We start from the raw sequence: 15,349 nt of genomic DNA on the forward strand, positions 1-15,349 counted from the left end.
TTAGAGTTCCTTCAGCTGAGGTTAAGTGTTTGAGAGGGGTTTCTTAACGTGAAATTTGCAGGTATACTGCATACATGAACATAAGAATATATGTTATTTTTTTGAGCTTCTGTGTAGCTCAGATTAGGACTGAGCCATATCACAAGTTTTATCTTTGAATGTTGCAGGTCTTATATGTATTCTCTCTTAAGATTTTTGTACTCTGTGAGCCAGATCTGAAGGTCTGGCTTTGGCAAATTGCATCATAGATACTGAAAATCATCTTATACTTCCACAAAGCCATCCAAAAACTGGATAATGCCCTTTTATTATAGTCCTGGGCTAATTATATTTAAGCACATGTGCTTTTTTATTTATTTAGTCATTTAGATGACTTCTCCACCTTTCCTAGTTCTTCCACAGTTGGTTTTCTTCTACTTTTAGGAAGACATTCCCTTTCGTCTTTTATCTTAAATTGCTTTCATAACTCTTTTCTACTTGAAATAACTTCTGCCTTTTTAGAGCCACTTTCATTACAAGTTTTACTAGGGAGTAAAAACTGTAGTTTTGAGATAAGATCAAATGAAATTCTGCCTGTAATGAAACCTTGAATATGTTCCACTGTAATTATAAGACATAAATGGCCCAGATCTGCTTTCTTAAGTACTTGATATTTAGGACTTTAGGACTTGATAAAGGAAAGTGCTAAAGATGTCAAAAGAGTTGATGTGTTTATCTTTTGTCCAGAATGGGAAGTGCTTTTCTGAACTGCGACCACAGCCCAGGCTATTGGTTTCAATTCTGTCGCATTTGATGTGCACAAGAAAACAGCCACAGGCAACTGACCTGCAAAAGTAGCTACTCAAGATCTGAAATCTGCACTGCAAAATCAGTGGCATTTTTGGAATCATACTAAAAATATTTGTAGTTGAGTCTCTTTTTCTCTATTCTTTTCTAACATGTGCTTCCATGAACTTCTGATATTTGTCCTGGTAGAAACATCATGCCATTAACTAACTGAAAATAGCACCTAGGCAGGCAGTGACAACACGGGATTTTCCCTGCCACCCAGCCTGGGATGACGGCAGGACTTGGTTCAGTGCTGCAGAGATGGGCTGAGGACCATGAAGTGCAGCAGTGTGAGCCTCCATCCGCACGAGCTTCCTCCCAGTCACATCCTTGGCTTTCACTTGGTTTAAAGGACCAGATTCCTCTGGTCACGTTCTTCTCTGCAAGATTATTTTATACAGAAGAACTAGTTCAGTGAAGTAGACAGCAAGCTCTTCTTCCGTTACACATGTCAATGAGTTCCTACTTTGTATCTTCAAGAAGTTTTGCTGCTAAGCAGCAACTACAACCTTTGCTGGCTACTCTCATCCCTTGACTGGAGCAAAATAGAAAAAGTTACTGGCTCCCAAAGAGCGTCTTGGCTTTGGCTTGGACTCCGACCAGTGCCATTGGGATAATTCTCACAGGTTGGGATGTCCGGGCAGGATCACTTCATGCTGCGTTGGCTTCCTCAGCCTGCAAGGTCCCTCTGAGGGAAAACAGACAGAAACCTCTTCCCCTGCAGCTCCCAGTTAGCACCCTGGCCGTGGCCAGCAAAAGCCTCAGCAGGACTGGACCAGATGGGATTGATGCCTCTTCTTGCTGCATTGGCAGGCTGGGTTTCTAACTGTGCATCCCGCCACATGCCCGTTTGGATGCTAAAAGCATCCAGAGATATGGCCTAGACAGAAGAGAGAAACGTGTAGGTTGATACTTGCAGTGAGAGGCACATCACATAGTTTTGATTTGAAAGCACTGGTGAATAGATAGGTTTTGTGTTTTTATTTGTGATGGAGGAATGTTGCCAGATCACTCAGACAAAATGTGCAGTCGCACATTGGGTGTTTTTGCTCCGAAGCTAATCTGCTCTCAGGATTTCAGTGATGTGTGTTCTAAGCTAAATCTTTAGAAGGCATTTGCATTGCCATTAACCCATCAGCTTTTGCTTCTCCTCCTTGTTTGTATTTTATCTAGGAAACTAGTGGACCAGAAAAAACAATATTGTTTTTTAATTATTCTGTCGGATTTGTTTATCAGATTTTGGCTTTTCCATCTCGTACAAGCAGACTGTCCTAATCAGGGCCTCCCTTCCTTCCCGTTCAGGCTGCCTATGCCTCAGAGCGCGTACGCGGCTGCCCGCTCTGTGTGCTCTGGTTTAACCCTGAGCGGCCTGTGCGCTGCAAACCCGCCTGGGACGGGCACGTGCCGTGCCCTGTGCGGTGCCCTGTGCAGTGCCCTGTGCAGGGCTGTGCCCAAGGAGCCGGCCGGTGCCCGGTGCTGCAGCGAGGAGCCGCCGGGAGGTGGCAGCAGCCCATCTGGCCTGGCCTGCGCCTCACAGGGAGGTTGTCGGCTTCGTATTGTGCAGCAGTCTCTATAAAAGTCGTTCCTTGCAGGGTGTTGCTGTTCCCGCTACCCCTCACAGGTTCCTTTGGGGTGTGGGCGTCAGTATGTGTAGACTGCAGCTCTTCTGTGGTGTGGGACTTCAAGTGACACAAGCAAGGTCGTCTTCATACCTTGGCCTCTGTAGTGAAGTGTAAGGGTCATAATTCTTAAAACCCCATAGTTAATTATGATGTTGGCTGCTCCACTCCAAAAGGCAAAGCCATTCTTTTGGGCAACTGCTGAAAAGTTGACAAGATCCCTCCCTGGAAACACTTTACTGCTACATTTAATCATTGAAAGTGTTAAAGACTCTGTGTGAGTCTGCAGAGTATTTATTTGGAAGGAAAAAACCAAGTGGTTTTGTTATTCCAGCTCTTGTTAGCACTTAAACAGCAAGCCCTTGCACTAGTGTTCGTTCTTTGTTCATATCTGTCTCCTGAGAGTGTTTCTTCATGCTCTCGCTTTCCTGCCAACTTTCACAGACCGAGGTACCCTTCAAAGGGCTGTAGAAAACCAGTCTCTGTGGAGGCCACCAGCACTTGGGAGCTGCCACTCTAACCAGCCAGCAGCTCAGAAGCCCATACAGAGCAGTGGGGTCTCTCAGGGTAGGAGGAATCTCCATTTTCAAGTGAACTTCTTTAATTTTGTTTCTTGCAGGAAGCATTGTGAGCGTGGGAGACCCGAAGAAGAAATACACTCGATTTGAAAAAATCGGCCAAGGGTAAGTCCAGTCACAGTTAGTTACAAAAAAATACAGGACAGATACCTTGCTGGTGTAGTATCAAGTGTGAAGTTAGGCAAGATCCAACACATTTGAACCCAGGGTTTAGCTTCTCTTGTGTTGCCCAGTATTTTTGTAGTAGCCAAAATGAATCATCAAAGATACCTTGCTACTGCTGTTGGTGTCTCCTTTGCTAAGACTACTAGCACTTGGAAAACTTTTGTTGCCTAAAAGAGCAACCTATCACCTAAAAGATGCTGGGTAAGTAACAGCTAACAATAACATTTATTTTAAATAAGAGACTCCCTGCTCAGTCAGAGCTTCCTGGGCTGTGTTGTAATCCCAGAGGGAACCCCACTTGTGCATGACCAGCATCGTCTGCTGTCATCGTGTGGCAGTCTTCTTTGATGTTGGTGGATACTTTTCTGCCTTAACTATTTTGTCAGATTTGAACTTGGGGTAGTGTGTTGCTGACCTACAAATGGTATATGCTGAGGAAAGCCAGACAGGCTCATGCTCTTTCTGTGGAAGGCTTTATAGTAGAAATATTTTAATTGATAGAGCACTCGTGGTAAGATGATTCTATGCCATTCCTTGTATAACTCTCAGACTCCAGCTTGTTTTCTACACTGAGCTTTGATTCTTACTGCCATTTATCAGTGGACACCTCAGGTTGTGCCAGTGTCTCGAAAGAAAAGTGTTAGCTGAAATAGTGAGATTCAGAATAAATATGTGTAAAGGAGCTTATTGCTGTTACCAGGAGACGATGACCATTGTATCTGGTCCTAAAAGGGCCTCTAAACTGCAGCACTTGTAGTAGAGTATGAAGATTTCTGTACCCTTGGAGTAGAGGAGTGTGTCAGTGTAACCAGCTTTTGACCAGTGCAGCCAGATTGACTAGCAGAGCTGGGCGGTCAGATTCTAAAAAATCATCCCGGGGACAGTATATGGGATGTCTTCAGTATCTGAGTAGCTACTGCGATGAACAGTTGAATGTGAGACTGTTACACACCTTCATTTGGGTTTCAAATACATGCAAAGCTCATTGGTTTGCACAGGCCTTGCTCTGTCATTATCTAAATTACAATATTTTTTCCTCACAAATGCTCAAACAGCGAGTGCGCTCGCTAGAGTACTTCCCTCAGATGAGTTCATCCCACAGGATGCACATCAGGAATCATGCACTGTGGGAAAAGGCAACCTGTTGCACATCTCTGAACATGTTTCAAATTACAAATGTATTGAAGAGCATTCAAGCATATTAGACAATGTTGGCAGCAAAGAGAAAAAGAAGGCAGTTTATTGCTGCTGGAGCTGTGACTTTGCAGTTGCAGAGTGCGTTGGCTGCTTAAGCTAAATGTGGAAAACTGCTGATCCCCTGCTGCCTGTGGTACATGTTCTTTCTCTTTAGCATTTTACACAGTAGCAGGAGGAAAGGTGGGAAGTGGGGGAGAGGGCTGCAAGAGAGAGGAGCCAGAAGAGTCTCTGTCCGCATTTGAAGTAGAGGTAGTGGCAGTATGTGTCAAATACTGCCCTACCTTCAAGAGTGCAGCTGAGAAAGTAACATGGGGTCAGGGCAAGCACTTGGTTTCAAAATTAGTTAATCAGTGCTTGATAAAGAGGCAGTGCTAGCTCAAGCCGTGCTCAGCTCCTGCTATAAAGATAAATGTGTGGAGCCATGAGCAGCCTGGGTTTGGCTTTTTTTTTTTCCCCCAGTTTGTGCTGCGCTGTATCACAGTGACACAGATCTAATTGCTGGCTCTGGTACTTGCCTAACTGTGTTAGAACCAAGATATTACAGAAGAGTTTAAAAGTTAGATACAGATCAGAAATTACAGCTGCTTAGAAATAAAAGTCCCTAATGCAGAATCACAGAGACCTTGCAATTAATTCACAGCTTTACTTAAATTGTTCACCTTTATCTAAACTCTTCACAGATGGCCTGGAGCAAACCAGAAAGCGTCCTGATTTTAAATAGCTGTTTTTAAATAAAACCTGACAGGACTTTGCTCGGGAGGTACAACACATGTTAGCAACTCAAAATAAATGGTTTTGGCTTTTTATGAAGCAAATTGGATTAATCTCAACAATTAGTCATAGGAAAATGCATTTGCATTTATATTAAAAGAAGACACAGCGTGCCGGATGATAACACTGTTCCCGACACGGGTACGCGCTCTCCGGTGCCTGTTAGTTCAAGCGCTTTGCAAGTGTTTCAGCCTGAGGTGAACGGGAGCAGGGGTGCTGATCACGTGCAACGGGGCGCCCGAGCCCCGCGGTGTTTGTGCTGCGTGCGACAGGGCTGGGCGAGCGTTCCCGCTGCCCCTGGCTCCACCTTCCCTGGGCTCTCCCGCACCTTTGGGGATGATGGCAGCATAAAGGTGAGGAAGAGGCACCCCAGGAGGGTGCACGAGCCCGTGGGACCCCTTGCTTTCCAAGCGAGGGCACTGCTGCTGAGCGTGGCCTTCCCAGCCTCTCGCTGCATTGCAGGGAGGAAACGGCTTCCCAGGAGCGTGGCGGCAAAGGCTGCGTCCAGCTTCTCCCTTCAGAGGGAATTCCCAGAAAGGCTCTGGGATGTGGGCTCTGTTTCGTCTGTTCCATATCTGAGATGTAAGAAGGTGCCACCAGGAGTGGCCAGGCTGCCTGGTGCGTTTTCTGGAGAGTGGGAAAGAGCCATGAAAATGGAAGGAACTGAAATAAATAGGTTGTTTTTCCAGGTTTTTGTGGCAAAAAGACAATGTAGAAACTCCTGCCCGCTCTCTTTGGGTTGAGTGTGGGGGTTTTGCTCGGCTCCTGCGCCGCTGGGGCCTGGCACTCTGCACGGGTGGTTGGCGCGTGTGGGGCCCGGGCTGCCCCTCACCTCTCGGCCGCTTGTTTTCCCCTAGGGCCTCGGGCACCGTTTACACAGCGATAGACATCGCCACGGGACAGGAGGTAAGTGCGGCCGCCCTGCGTGCGAGCGCCAAGGCGGCTCCTCCTAGACATGGGCTTAGCTGCAAACCAGCCTCTGCTGGCAGTGGCCCTCAGGCCTGATCAGAACTACCTAATTTTTATTGCCAGTGGAAAGATACTGGTTTAGAAATTGTTTATCTGCTTTTTCCCAGTGCAGATAAAGGCAGGCTCTTACAGAGTACATTTGAGCCTAATTTAACTCTGTAAACTTACAGCATAAATCCTTTCTGCGGATCTGGCCATAGATTGATTATCAATGCAAATTGCTAAATCTAAAGACTGTCATAAGCGAAGTCTTGTCACAGGTTCCCTGTGCAGAGCAGGGATGAGGCTGGGCAAACTTTATCTTTATTAAGAGCTGCTGCAAGGAGGGAAACAACACCCCTTGGAGACACGCCTTCTTGCTCCATTGTAATTACTGAATATATTAATGCAACAGCTAGCTAATGGAGGTCGGCTTTAGTCCCAATTCATCTTATTCGGAATAGTAATACTAGTTTGAACTTTTTATTCCATAGTATGTTTTGTCTTTGAAGTGTAATACAGGTACTATGTAAAGATAGATCATGTTTAGGAAGCAGCTGCCTGTTTTAGTCATGTTGAAGCTGGTTGACAGGGGCACCCTGCTCAGGTGCAGTTTGTTACCTCAGGAAGTCACTACAAATATCAGTGATGCAAATATCAATGATACAAATATCAATGATGAAAGTAGTGATTTTCAATGTCATTTTAGGTGGCCATAAAGCAAATGAATCTTCAACAACAACCCAAAAAGGAATTAATTATTAATGAAATCCTGGTCATGAGGGAAAATAAGAACCCCAATATTGTTAACTATTTAGACAGGTAAGTAGTGCTGGTGTTAGCATTTGTAAGTTCATTTGCACACTGCAGGCCAAAGGCTCAGAAGAATAGTGAGCCTTTGCCTTCCAGCAGATAAATGACCTGCTTATTTTTTATATATACTGTGATATACATATATACATATATACATATATGTGTGTGTATATATATATATATTATATACAAGTTATATATATATACATTGTATATATACAATAATATATATGCACACACACACAAAAGAGGAGGTTGCTCTTTATCTGCATTAATTTTTCTTGCATATGCAGTTCAAAGACTGTTTTTGAAAATCTGGATCAGTCATATCTCACTAAAACAAATGCCTGTGACTCCACTTTCTCCAAGATATTTTAGTGGGACATATTTTCTGTATATTCTGATAAATGCTGATAAATCATCACAGGAATTATTTCCCTTGGAATATTCCCTTATTTTCCACTGCTGTGGATGCCAGGAAGACAAGGTTCTTGTTTCCAGACAAACATCATTACCAATTTTTAAGTTGTTTTCTGTTTCTGAATGCACTTTGTGTAACATTTTTCAAACTGTTGACGAATTTCTTTGCTCAATGGTATGCGACTTCCCACCTTGGACAGTTAGCAAAGTTTTGTCCTGCTGTTTCTGGAGTTAATGATGACATTTCTGGCTATGTTAAGATGATGAATGATGTGATACACCCTGGCTGAACATTTATCTTTGCCTTTACTAAACTGCATTTTTCACTTGCTTGCCATGTAACATCTATGTTTTCCACTGATACTGCCTTTCCCATTTGGACTGCACAGATTCTTTCTGAGGACTGTATAGCCTAGGAGCAATGTCTGTTCGCTTTATGCTCTCTTCCTTTAAAAATGATCAGAAAGCAAAAATCAAGTGTGGTCTTTCTCACAGGATAACCTAGCCATGCACATTCAACTCTGTTGCTGTCTTCTTGTTCCAGCTATTTGGTGGGCGATGAACTCTGGGTAGTTATGGAGTATTTGGCAGGAGGCTCCTTAACTGACGTGGTTACAGAGACCTGCATGGACGAAGGGCAGATAGCCGCGGTCTGCAGGGAGGTAAGGGTGCTGCCCCCGCTCGCCGTCACCCAGATAGGATGGGACTGGGAAACAGGTGCTAGGAACAGTGATTTCATGTTCAGGTCTTCATTTCTGGGTTACCTTTGTGATGCAATTGGTCTGCCTGTATCACTGCACTTGCTATATCCTCTGTTATTGTACTCTATTATTATACTCCCTCTTTTTTTTTCTGAGTTTTATTATTCTCAACATCTTTAAACATTCGCTTGGGGCATGCATGTATGTTATTCCTTGCCTGTAAAAGCAAGATGCTTGTAGCAGAATTTTATAACAATAGCAAAGAAATTTTTTTTCATTTGTCACAGTCCTCCACTTAAAAGGATAGCATTCCATCCAAAACTGATGTTTGCTTCTGAAAAATGACCAAAATGCTATTTTCAAATCTCCTGTAGAGATAGACACAATAAAATCTTTGTCATAAACAAAGTGATCCACTTTTCATGAAGGAAGTGAGTTTTTCATTTTTGGCAAATACTAGTTTGTCGTATGGATGCAGAGAGCAAATTCACTACGACTGCAGTCATTCTGTCTGTAGCAATGAATGACATTTCTCATTCAAAAGCTAATGTGCCTTCATATGAAAAGTTACTATGCTAATAGTTGGTGAAGCAGCAAACTATTTCTCTTGATAGCATGGTATTTTGCCATTACTCAATTTGTATAGAAATGAAGTCTTTTAGAGACATTTAATTCTTGTGTGATGAAATCTTGTGTTCATTTTTTCCTGTATCAGTGCCTGCAAGCACTGGATTTCCTACATTCAAACCAAGTGATCCACAGGGACATCAAGAGCGACAACATCCTTCTCGGGATGGATGGATCTGTCAAATTGAGTAGGTATCCTGGGCCGGGCAGCGTGTTCACGGCGCAGGCTGTGGGGCTGCTTCTCCCTGCCTGCCCGGTGAGTGCCCACCAGTGGGTGCTGGGGCTGGGGCTGTGATAGAGCCCTCACCACTGCTGCGGGCAAGCTGCCTAAGTCGGTACATGGAGAGGCAAAAAAAGGGTAAAGACTGGCTTTTGGTTGCTTATGTCCCTCCCAGAGTTTTGATTTAAACCTTCAAGTGAAGTATTTACTGCATGAAATTTCTTTATTTCTTTATTTTTCTTGATTTTTTTTAAGTGGCTGATTTCACTGATTTTCCACTACACTGTCAACTATAGGCAGTGTGGATGCTTTTTCAGACAGACCCAACACTAGCTTTTGGACGCAGGGTGAAGGTTTCTCCTGCTGTAGCTTGGCTTTAATGACCCCCGTTCTCTCCGCAGCTGATTTTGGGTTCTGCGCGCAGATCACCCCTGAGCAGAGTAAACGCAGCACAATGGTGGGGACTCCTTACTGGATGGCACCAGAAGTGGTGACGAGGAAAGCATACGGCCCCAAAGTTGACATCTGGTCACTCGGGATCATGGCAATAGAAATGGTGGAAGGAGAACCTCCTTACCTTAACGAAAATCCTCTCAGGGTAAGGTGCAAATCAAATAAGATCCCCCTGTCTTTTTAATCTGGCCCATGTTTAGAGACAAAATCCTCATCCTGTCAGCTTGGACTAGTTCCAGCAAGGGCTGTTTCTAAAAATGTCCTTGCAGCATTTCAGCACTGCAGCTTTGGGTGCATAAATGGGAAAGCCTCAAAAGAGAAGTGACATGCAACTAGTTCAGAAATGTGTCGTTTTTGCCTTCAGCAATGCTTAAAATTTCTCAGGTAGTTTTTTGAAGTTGCTTTCAGCCCTATCTCTGATGACAAGAATTTTTCAGTGACAAGTTTCTCCAGTTGATGGATTTTTATGAAGAGAATTTTATCTTATCTGCATGGAAAGAAGTATTTTCAAACTCAGATCAGTGGATCCTTTGAAAAAATATCCTTGGTTATAGTAATGCCACAGTTATATATTACTAAAACAAATTTCTGCAAATTGCAGTGTAGCAAAAATACCTGTGCTAAACAGGTAGTCAACTGATTTTTAATATTTTGGAAGTTTTCCTTGTTGCTCTAAGTACTTTAAATGAAATGACCTGTTCATACACCAAATGGTTGTGTGTTGTGGAGGAGGGTATGCCAAGAACAGAAATTACTGGTCTGGCTGCTCGAGTTCTGCTTCCTTAACCTGAAATGTTGTTTACGGCTCATCTGGAAGCTTTGGGTTGAGTCCTGCAAAGATTTGCTTGTCTCTTCTTACTGCAAAGTGTTTTTCATCCTTGTTTGCATTCACCCATTCAAATACCTGTCCAGATTAAATTGGATAGAGGCTCTTTTTCTCCATACGTGCTTTCCATATGTGCTGTAGGTGTTCCTGTTTGAGCACGGGGGTTGGACTAGATAATCTCTGGAGGTGCCTTCCAATCTTAACCATTCTGTGATTCTGTGCTTCCCATCCTGCTAGAGTTGAGCCCATCTTGAACACTCCCAATTTAGAGGCATCTTCAAGGGTTTGGAGGTGAAAATGCAGCATGTGAAAACGAGGATCTGAAGCTGGTAGCGTCTGCAGTGACTTTTCCTGCTTTGCAGAGGTGGTTGCCCCTGGGTTAGGAACAGYGAGGAGCTTGTGAAGCCTGGCCTGAAGCTTCAAATAGGTTTATTGGGGTAAAACACCCCCGTGGGCACACGGTCCCATCAGAGGCTCCAGGGAAAGGTCCCAACTGTCAGAGCTTAAGGCAAGGTCTGTTTTTGCAGCAAAAGGTTTTAGCTGGTGTAATGCAGTAATTCTTGAGTTTTATAGTCCCATTTTGCCTGTGTTCAGGGATTTCTGCAGAGCCTGAAAGCAGGAGAGTCCTGGTTTGTTTTTATGAATGATTGTTACAATAATGTGAAGCATCCAGGTGCTTCAGTTTAAACGTATAAATAGATTACAAAGGCATTAAAGGATCATTAATGACGGAGTTAAGAGCAGGCTGCTGGTGTGCTGGCTGTGGAGCGGGCTTGTTGCTCGCAGCCTGGGAGGCCGGGGCTGCTTCCCGGCCGTGAGAGAGGCCCCGGATGCGCTCGCTGTGATCTCCTTCCACAAGGAGTATGCCTACCCCAAGGGATGATCTCTGGAGCAGGAAATATCCTCGGAAATGCAGGTTGGACCTCCTTGTTTTCAATTTAAAAAAGAGAGGATTGCTGTTTGCTTTTTCATYTATTACCTCCAAATTTTATAAAACTGCAACACAGTTTTCAGATGCCAAGGACCATCTATGGTTTCAGGCTTCTGAACTGCCCATGTAGTGCTCCTGTTGTGCTCCTGTTGTGCAGCTGGGCAGCCCCGGTGCCTTTGGGATGGCGCTTTCCCAGACTGCAGCTACAATTATATGCTGCTTTCCTTATAGTTTCTTGATAYGTTGAACAAATTAATGATCCCTTTGCCGCTACTGCCAGCACTCCTTTGCACGGGATGTTTTTCCTTCCCAGACGCAAGCAAGTGCACCCTGGTGCAAATTCCCAGSCAAGTGAATGCAGCCGGGGTGCAGGTTTTGGGGATGGTGCCCGTGCTGCTTGCCCGTGCGTCAGGGSGGCCCTTGGCCTCAGGTGCCACGAGCAAAATGCAGTGGCAGCGGCTCTGTGCCCCCGCTGTGCCCGGCGGCCAAGGTCGGTTAGGAGGGACAGGATGAGATTCACTTTGTGAGGTTTGGGTTGTGGTAGAATAAAGAAGCAAACTGCTGCTGGTTTTAGTGTTGGATAATTGATTTGCCTAGTTAGGCTTGGAAAATTTCTGCCTTTAAGAGGATAACTTTTGACTTGGTTGAGGTCAACTTGAGTGCAGGGCAGTTGTTACCATGGCCGCCTTTTGTTGATGGAAGAGTCCTAGGCCTGTTCTTGTTAATATAACTATATTTTAGGCATATTTTTCAAGTTAAAGTAGTCCATAAAGATGGAATTACTCATCTTTCTAATTAAGCCATTAAACGTTTTTTGTTTTTATCACATAAACTAAGCTAATCTGAAACTGGAGACTGTTGGAAAAATAGGACTCAAGGTGGCTCAGGTCTGTGCCCAGTTTACCCTTTTCCTCCTAGCATCTCCTGTGACTTACGTGGCTGTGCGGAATATGAAGCTCTCAGTGTTTTTGTTTCTTTATCCGTGGCATAAGCTTCTGGATTTAACTTTTTCCATCAAGTCACCAAGAATGCAGCAAAAAAATGTGACTACCTGTCTCTGTTTTGTGGAAGCGCAGTGCTTTAGGGACCACTGAGCACTGCAGAGATGCAGTTTATATAATAATCCTTTGAGGTAATAGAGTTGGGCCTAATTYTCTCCTTAAAATAGCCTGTAAAGCTCATATCAATACTTACAGAAGCAAAATGTGCTTTTGCTGGTATAGCTCATATTAACTAGGTCAGGCAATGAAATCAGCTATTGAGGCAAAATCATTTTGATGCTGGAATAGCTGTGTCTGGATGAGGCTTTTTGTCGGGGTAGAAAAATTGTTCCTATCCGTCTGCCAAGGAAACAAATTTGCGTGGTAGAGCTGATGTTGCAGAGCAGGGCTGGTGTGAGGGCTGYGGGGCGCCGCTGCAGCCGGGGCTTGCGTGTTCGCAGGCGCTGTATCTCATCGCCACCAACGGGACGCCGGAGCTGCAGAACCCGGAGCGCCTCTCCGCCGTCTTCCGCGACTTCCTGAACCGCTGCCTCGAGATGGACGTGGACCGGCGAGGCTCTGCCAAGGAGCTGCTGCAGGTAGGCGGCTAAACACGCGGGCCACGGTCACGCCCTCGTCTCTAGTTTGGCTGCTTTTCAAGCTAAAAAGATGTGTTTTGGTCTTTGCTCAGTTTTACGTGGTGGCAGCCAGTGCAGGGGCCTGGCTTGGGCTGATCCCTTCTGCATTCAAAGATGCAAGTGAGAGCAGCCCAATGAAATTGCTAATGCSACGGAGACAAGTCTGGGCTGCGTGCGGTGTTTGTTCATCTCCATGTTTCCTGAGGGGAGCAAGGCCCAGGGAGAGCAGCTCCCCACGATGGCAGGCGGGACAAGAGTGCCTGCAAGCGCAGCCATCTTGATAAGCACAGGRCTTACAGCATCCATAGCATAGCACCCATAGGACTGTGGGCTGCGCTTGCCTGCAGCGAGGGCCCGGCACAAAGGTGTACGTGGCCACCTCAGCCCTATTCCTGCATGTTCCTGGTGACCAGAGGAGGAATATTGGTTATGTCTGCGAGTGGGTGATTCTGAAGAGTAACAGTTTCTTTCTTTCTTTCCTTTGGGTAGCATCCGTTTTTAAAACTAGCCAAGCCTCTCTCCAGCCTGACTCCTCTGATCATTGCAGCAAAGGAAGCGATAAAGAACAGCAGCCGCTAGCACTCCAGGCTGGTCTTCTCCCAGCCAGCTCCCTCCGGAGCAGGACTGAACAAAAACTCTGTAAAACCTCAACTCTTGTGCTGCAGGACACATGGATGGACAGACAGTCACAGTCATGGTGGTAGCAGGGAGGAGGGGAGAACAACTGTTCTCCGGTGTCCCCGTCCCCCCCCCCACCCCGAGGAATAGAAACTTATCACGTGTCTTCTTCCTGCTTCCCGGCTCCTTAATTTATTTCTAAGATGAAACAGGGCTTAAGACAGAGAGGTAATGACAGAAGCTGCTTTGCTGTCTCAGCCGTTTCCAAGGTAAAGCAAACTCAGTTGGAGGATTCCCTTCCGTCTCACCCTGTGAATAAGCTGTACATTCACTTTTAAATTGTCAGTTGTTTCTTAAAGATGCAAAGTCCCAAAAATGGTTTTTTTTGGTATGGTTTGGAATTGGAGAAGGGTCCTCCTTCATTTGCGCACTCCAGACTGCATCGCCTTTTGAACACAGCGCTCGCTGGTGTTTGCTCGCTCATGGTACGCCCAGCCGCAGAAGAATTGCATTTCCAGCCAAAAATGAATCAAGAGTGGAGCAGACAAAACATCCTGTTGAGATACAGGGTTTCAACTGTGAATATATAGTGTTTCAGTTCTTGACAGTTTGGTTTGTGTAACTAATTGTAATATGTTTGCCTGGGTGAGAGTCTTATTAAAATGGAAGAAGAAAACGATGAGCCGGAGTGCTCGGAAAGGGCTYGTTGGATGGAAGTGAAGGGTGATGGCAGGCGGCCGGGATCGAGTCCTGCAGCACCTTGCAGGGCATCCTGGAGCCTCTTGGCCTCRGGCGCCGCATTTGGAGCAGAAGCAGAAGCAAAGTGGCTGCGGATGCCAGTCTGAAGCCACCATTAATCATCCGTCTCAGATCAGCCCCCTGGGGCTCGTGCAGGAGCAGGGACGGGTGGAGCCCATCCTGGCCCTTCGCGCTCGTGGCTCCATTGCAGCCGCAGCAGGAGGGGGCCTGGGCAGGCAGTGTCCTCCTGAGCTGGCAGAGAGGTTTCCAGGGTTGGRCTCTGCTCAGCCCATGCAGCAAACAACTTTGGAAGAAACCGCACTTGGACASCAAGTGAGAGCTAAGGGTTGATGGCAGAAACTCGCAGGGCTCTGAAAGTGGCCGCCTTCCTGCTCTCCAGGGAGCAGTGAGTTGCTGGCAGAGCAGCCCTGGCAAGGGCAGAGTGCTGCTCTGTACAGAGCAGGGTAGGTTACACAGGCTGTTGTCAGGGTTTTATCCTTTTTAAGAGAGAGATGCAGCCTGACKTCACTCAGAAAAAGCTTATTTTTTGCTGTGTTGTAGCGGTACTCTAAAAAAAAAAAGAAAAAAACCCTTCAAAACAGCTTCTGGATCATGGCTGTCCTAACCTAGCAAACACACATGAGGAAGCTGCAGCCCTCTGGGTTCAGGCCTGATCCTGCAAAAGGCTGAGYAGCCTCTAAGGTACTGAAGATGCTGATGTTTTGCTGGTACGAATGAAGGGTGCTGGGGCTSTGCCTGAATAAGGCCATTAGCTAATTTGGTTTTGGCTCCTTCCTTACAGTCCAGGTGTCGTGACTGTCGCTGCTGCTTCGCCCGTGCACTCCCGTCCRGCCGGGGCCATTGGCTGCCCAGGCGCTGCGCTCGCTAGGATTTAACCTTTCCCAAGTGCCCGGGAGCAAAGCAGGTTTGATTTCCCCATCCCTCAAACCCCATTTCTTTTTTGAGGCTGCAGTTTTCTCCATCAGCTCCAGCAAATTACCTGGGAGATGGCTCTTCTTGAGGGTAATAGCAGCGGGGATTCATCCTTGAGCAGAGCCCCCTCGATTTGTAAAGCATTAATCTGGGTGAAATGTGTTTGTATTCCATGTGAGAAGTGAAGAAACAAGTGACATTTTCTGTTTTCCAGGATAGCTTTTATTTTTACCTGCCCTCAGAGGAACAGACAGCCGTCCTTTAAAAGGAAAGCACTTTTTTGTGGCACACTTTTGCAGGACATGCAATAGAAATGCTTGTGCTGACAGGTTATACTACTTGATT

The 15,349-nt window shown here is 45.6% G+C and overlaps 1 protein-coding gene across 3 annotated transcripts in view; it reads left to right on the top strand.

Annotated features, from left to right (window-relative positions):
- PAK3 (p21 (RAC1) activated kinase 3) overlaps positions 1-14,991 on the top strand; it is a 102,937-nt gene extending 87,946 nt beyond the window's left edge. For all 3 annotated transcript variants that reach the window (XM_026044539.1, XM_026044540.1, XM_026044538.1), the window contains 8 exons: positions 3,067-3,130; positions 6,016-6,064; positions 6,816-6,928; positions 7,884-8,001; positions 8,756-8,855; positions 9,289-9,485; positions 12,539-12,676; positions 13,205-14,991. In XM_026044539.1, coding sequence (XP_025900324.1) covers positions 3,067-3,130; positions 6,016-6,064; positions 6,816-6,928; positions 7,884-8,001; positions 8,756-8,855; positions 9,289-9,485; positions 12,539-12,676; positions 13,205-13,294 — 869 coding nt within the window. In that variant the 3' untranslated portion in view covers positions 13,295-14,991. The remainder of the gene's footprint in view (positions 1-3,066; positions 3,131-6,015; positions 6,065-6,815; positions 6,929-7,883; positions 8,002-8,755; positions 8,856-9,288; positions 9,486-12,538; positions 12,677-13,204) is intronic.
- Positions 14,992-15,349: the final 358 nt, after the last annotated feature.

Source organism: Nothoprocta perdicaria, unplaced genomic scaffold (genome assembly GCF_003342845.1).
Source record: "Nothoprocta perdicaria isolate Ctin4 unplaced genomic scaffold, notPer1 scaffold_370, whole genome shotgun sequence".
Lineage (NCBI taxonomy): Eukaryota > Metazoa > Chordata > Aves > Tinamiformes > Tinamidae > Nothoprocta > Nothoprocta perdicaria.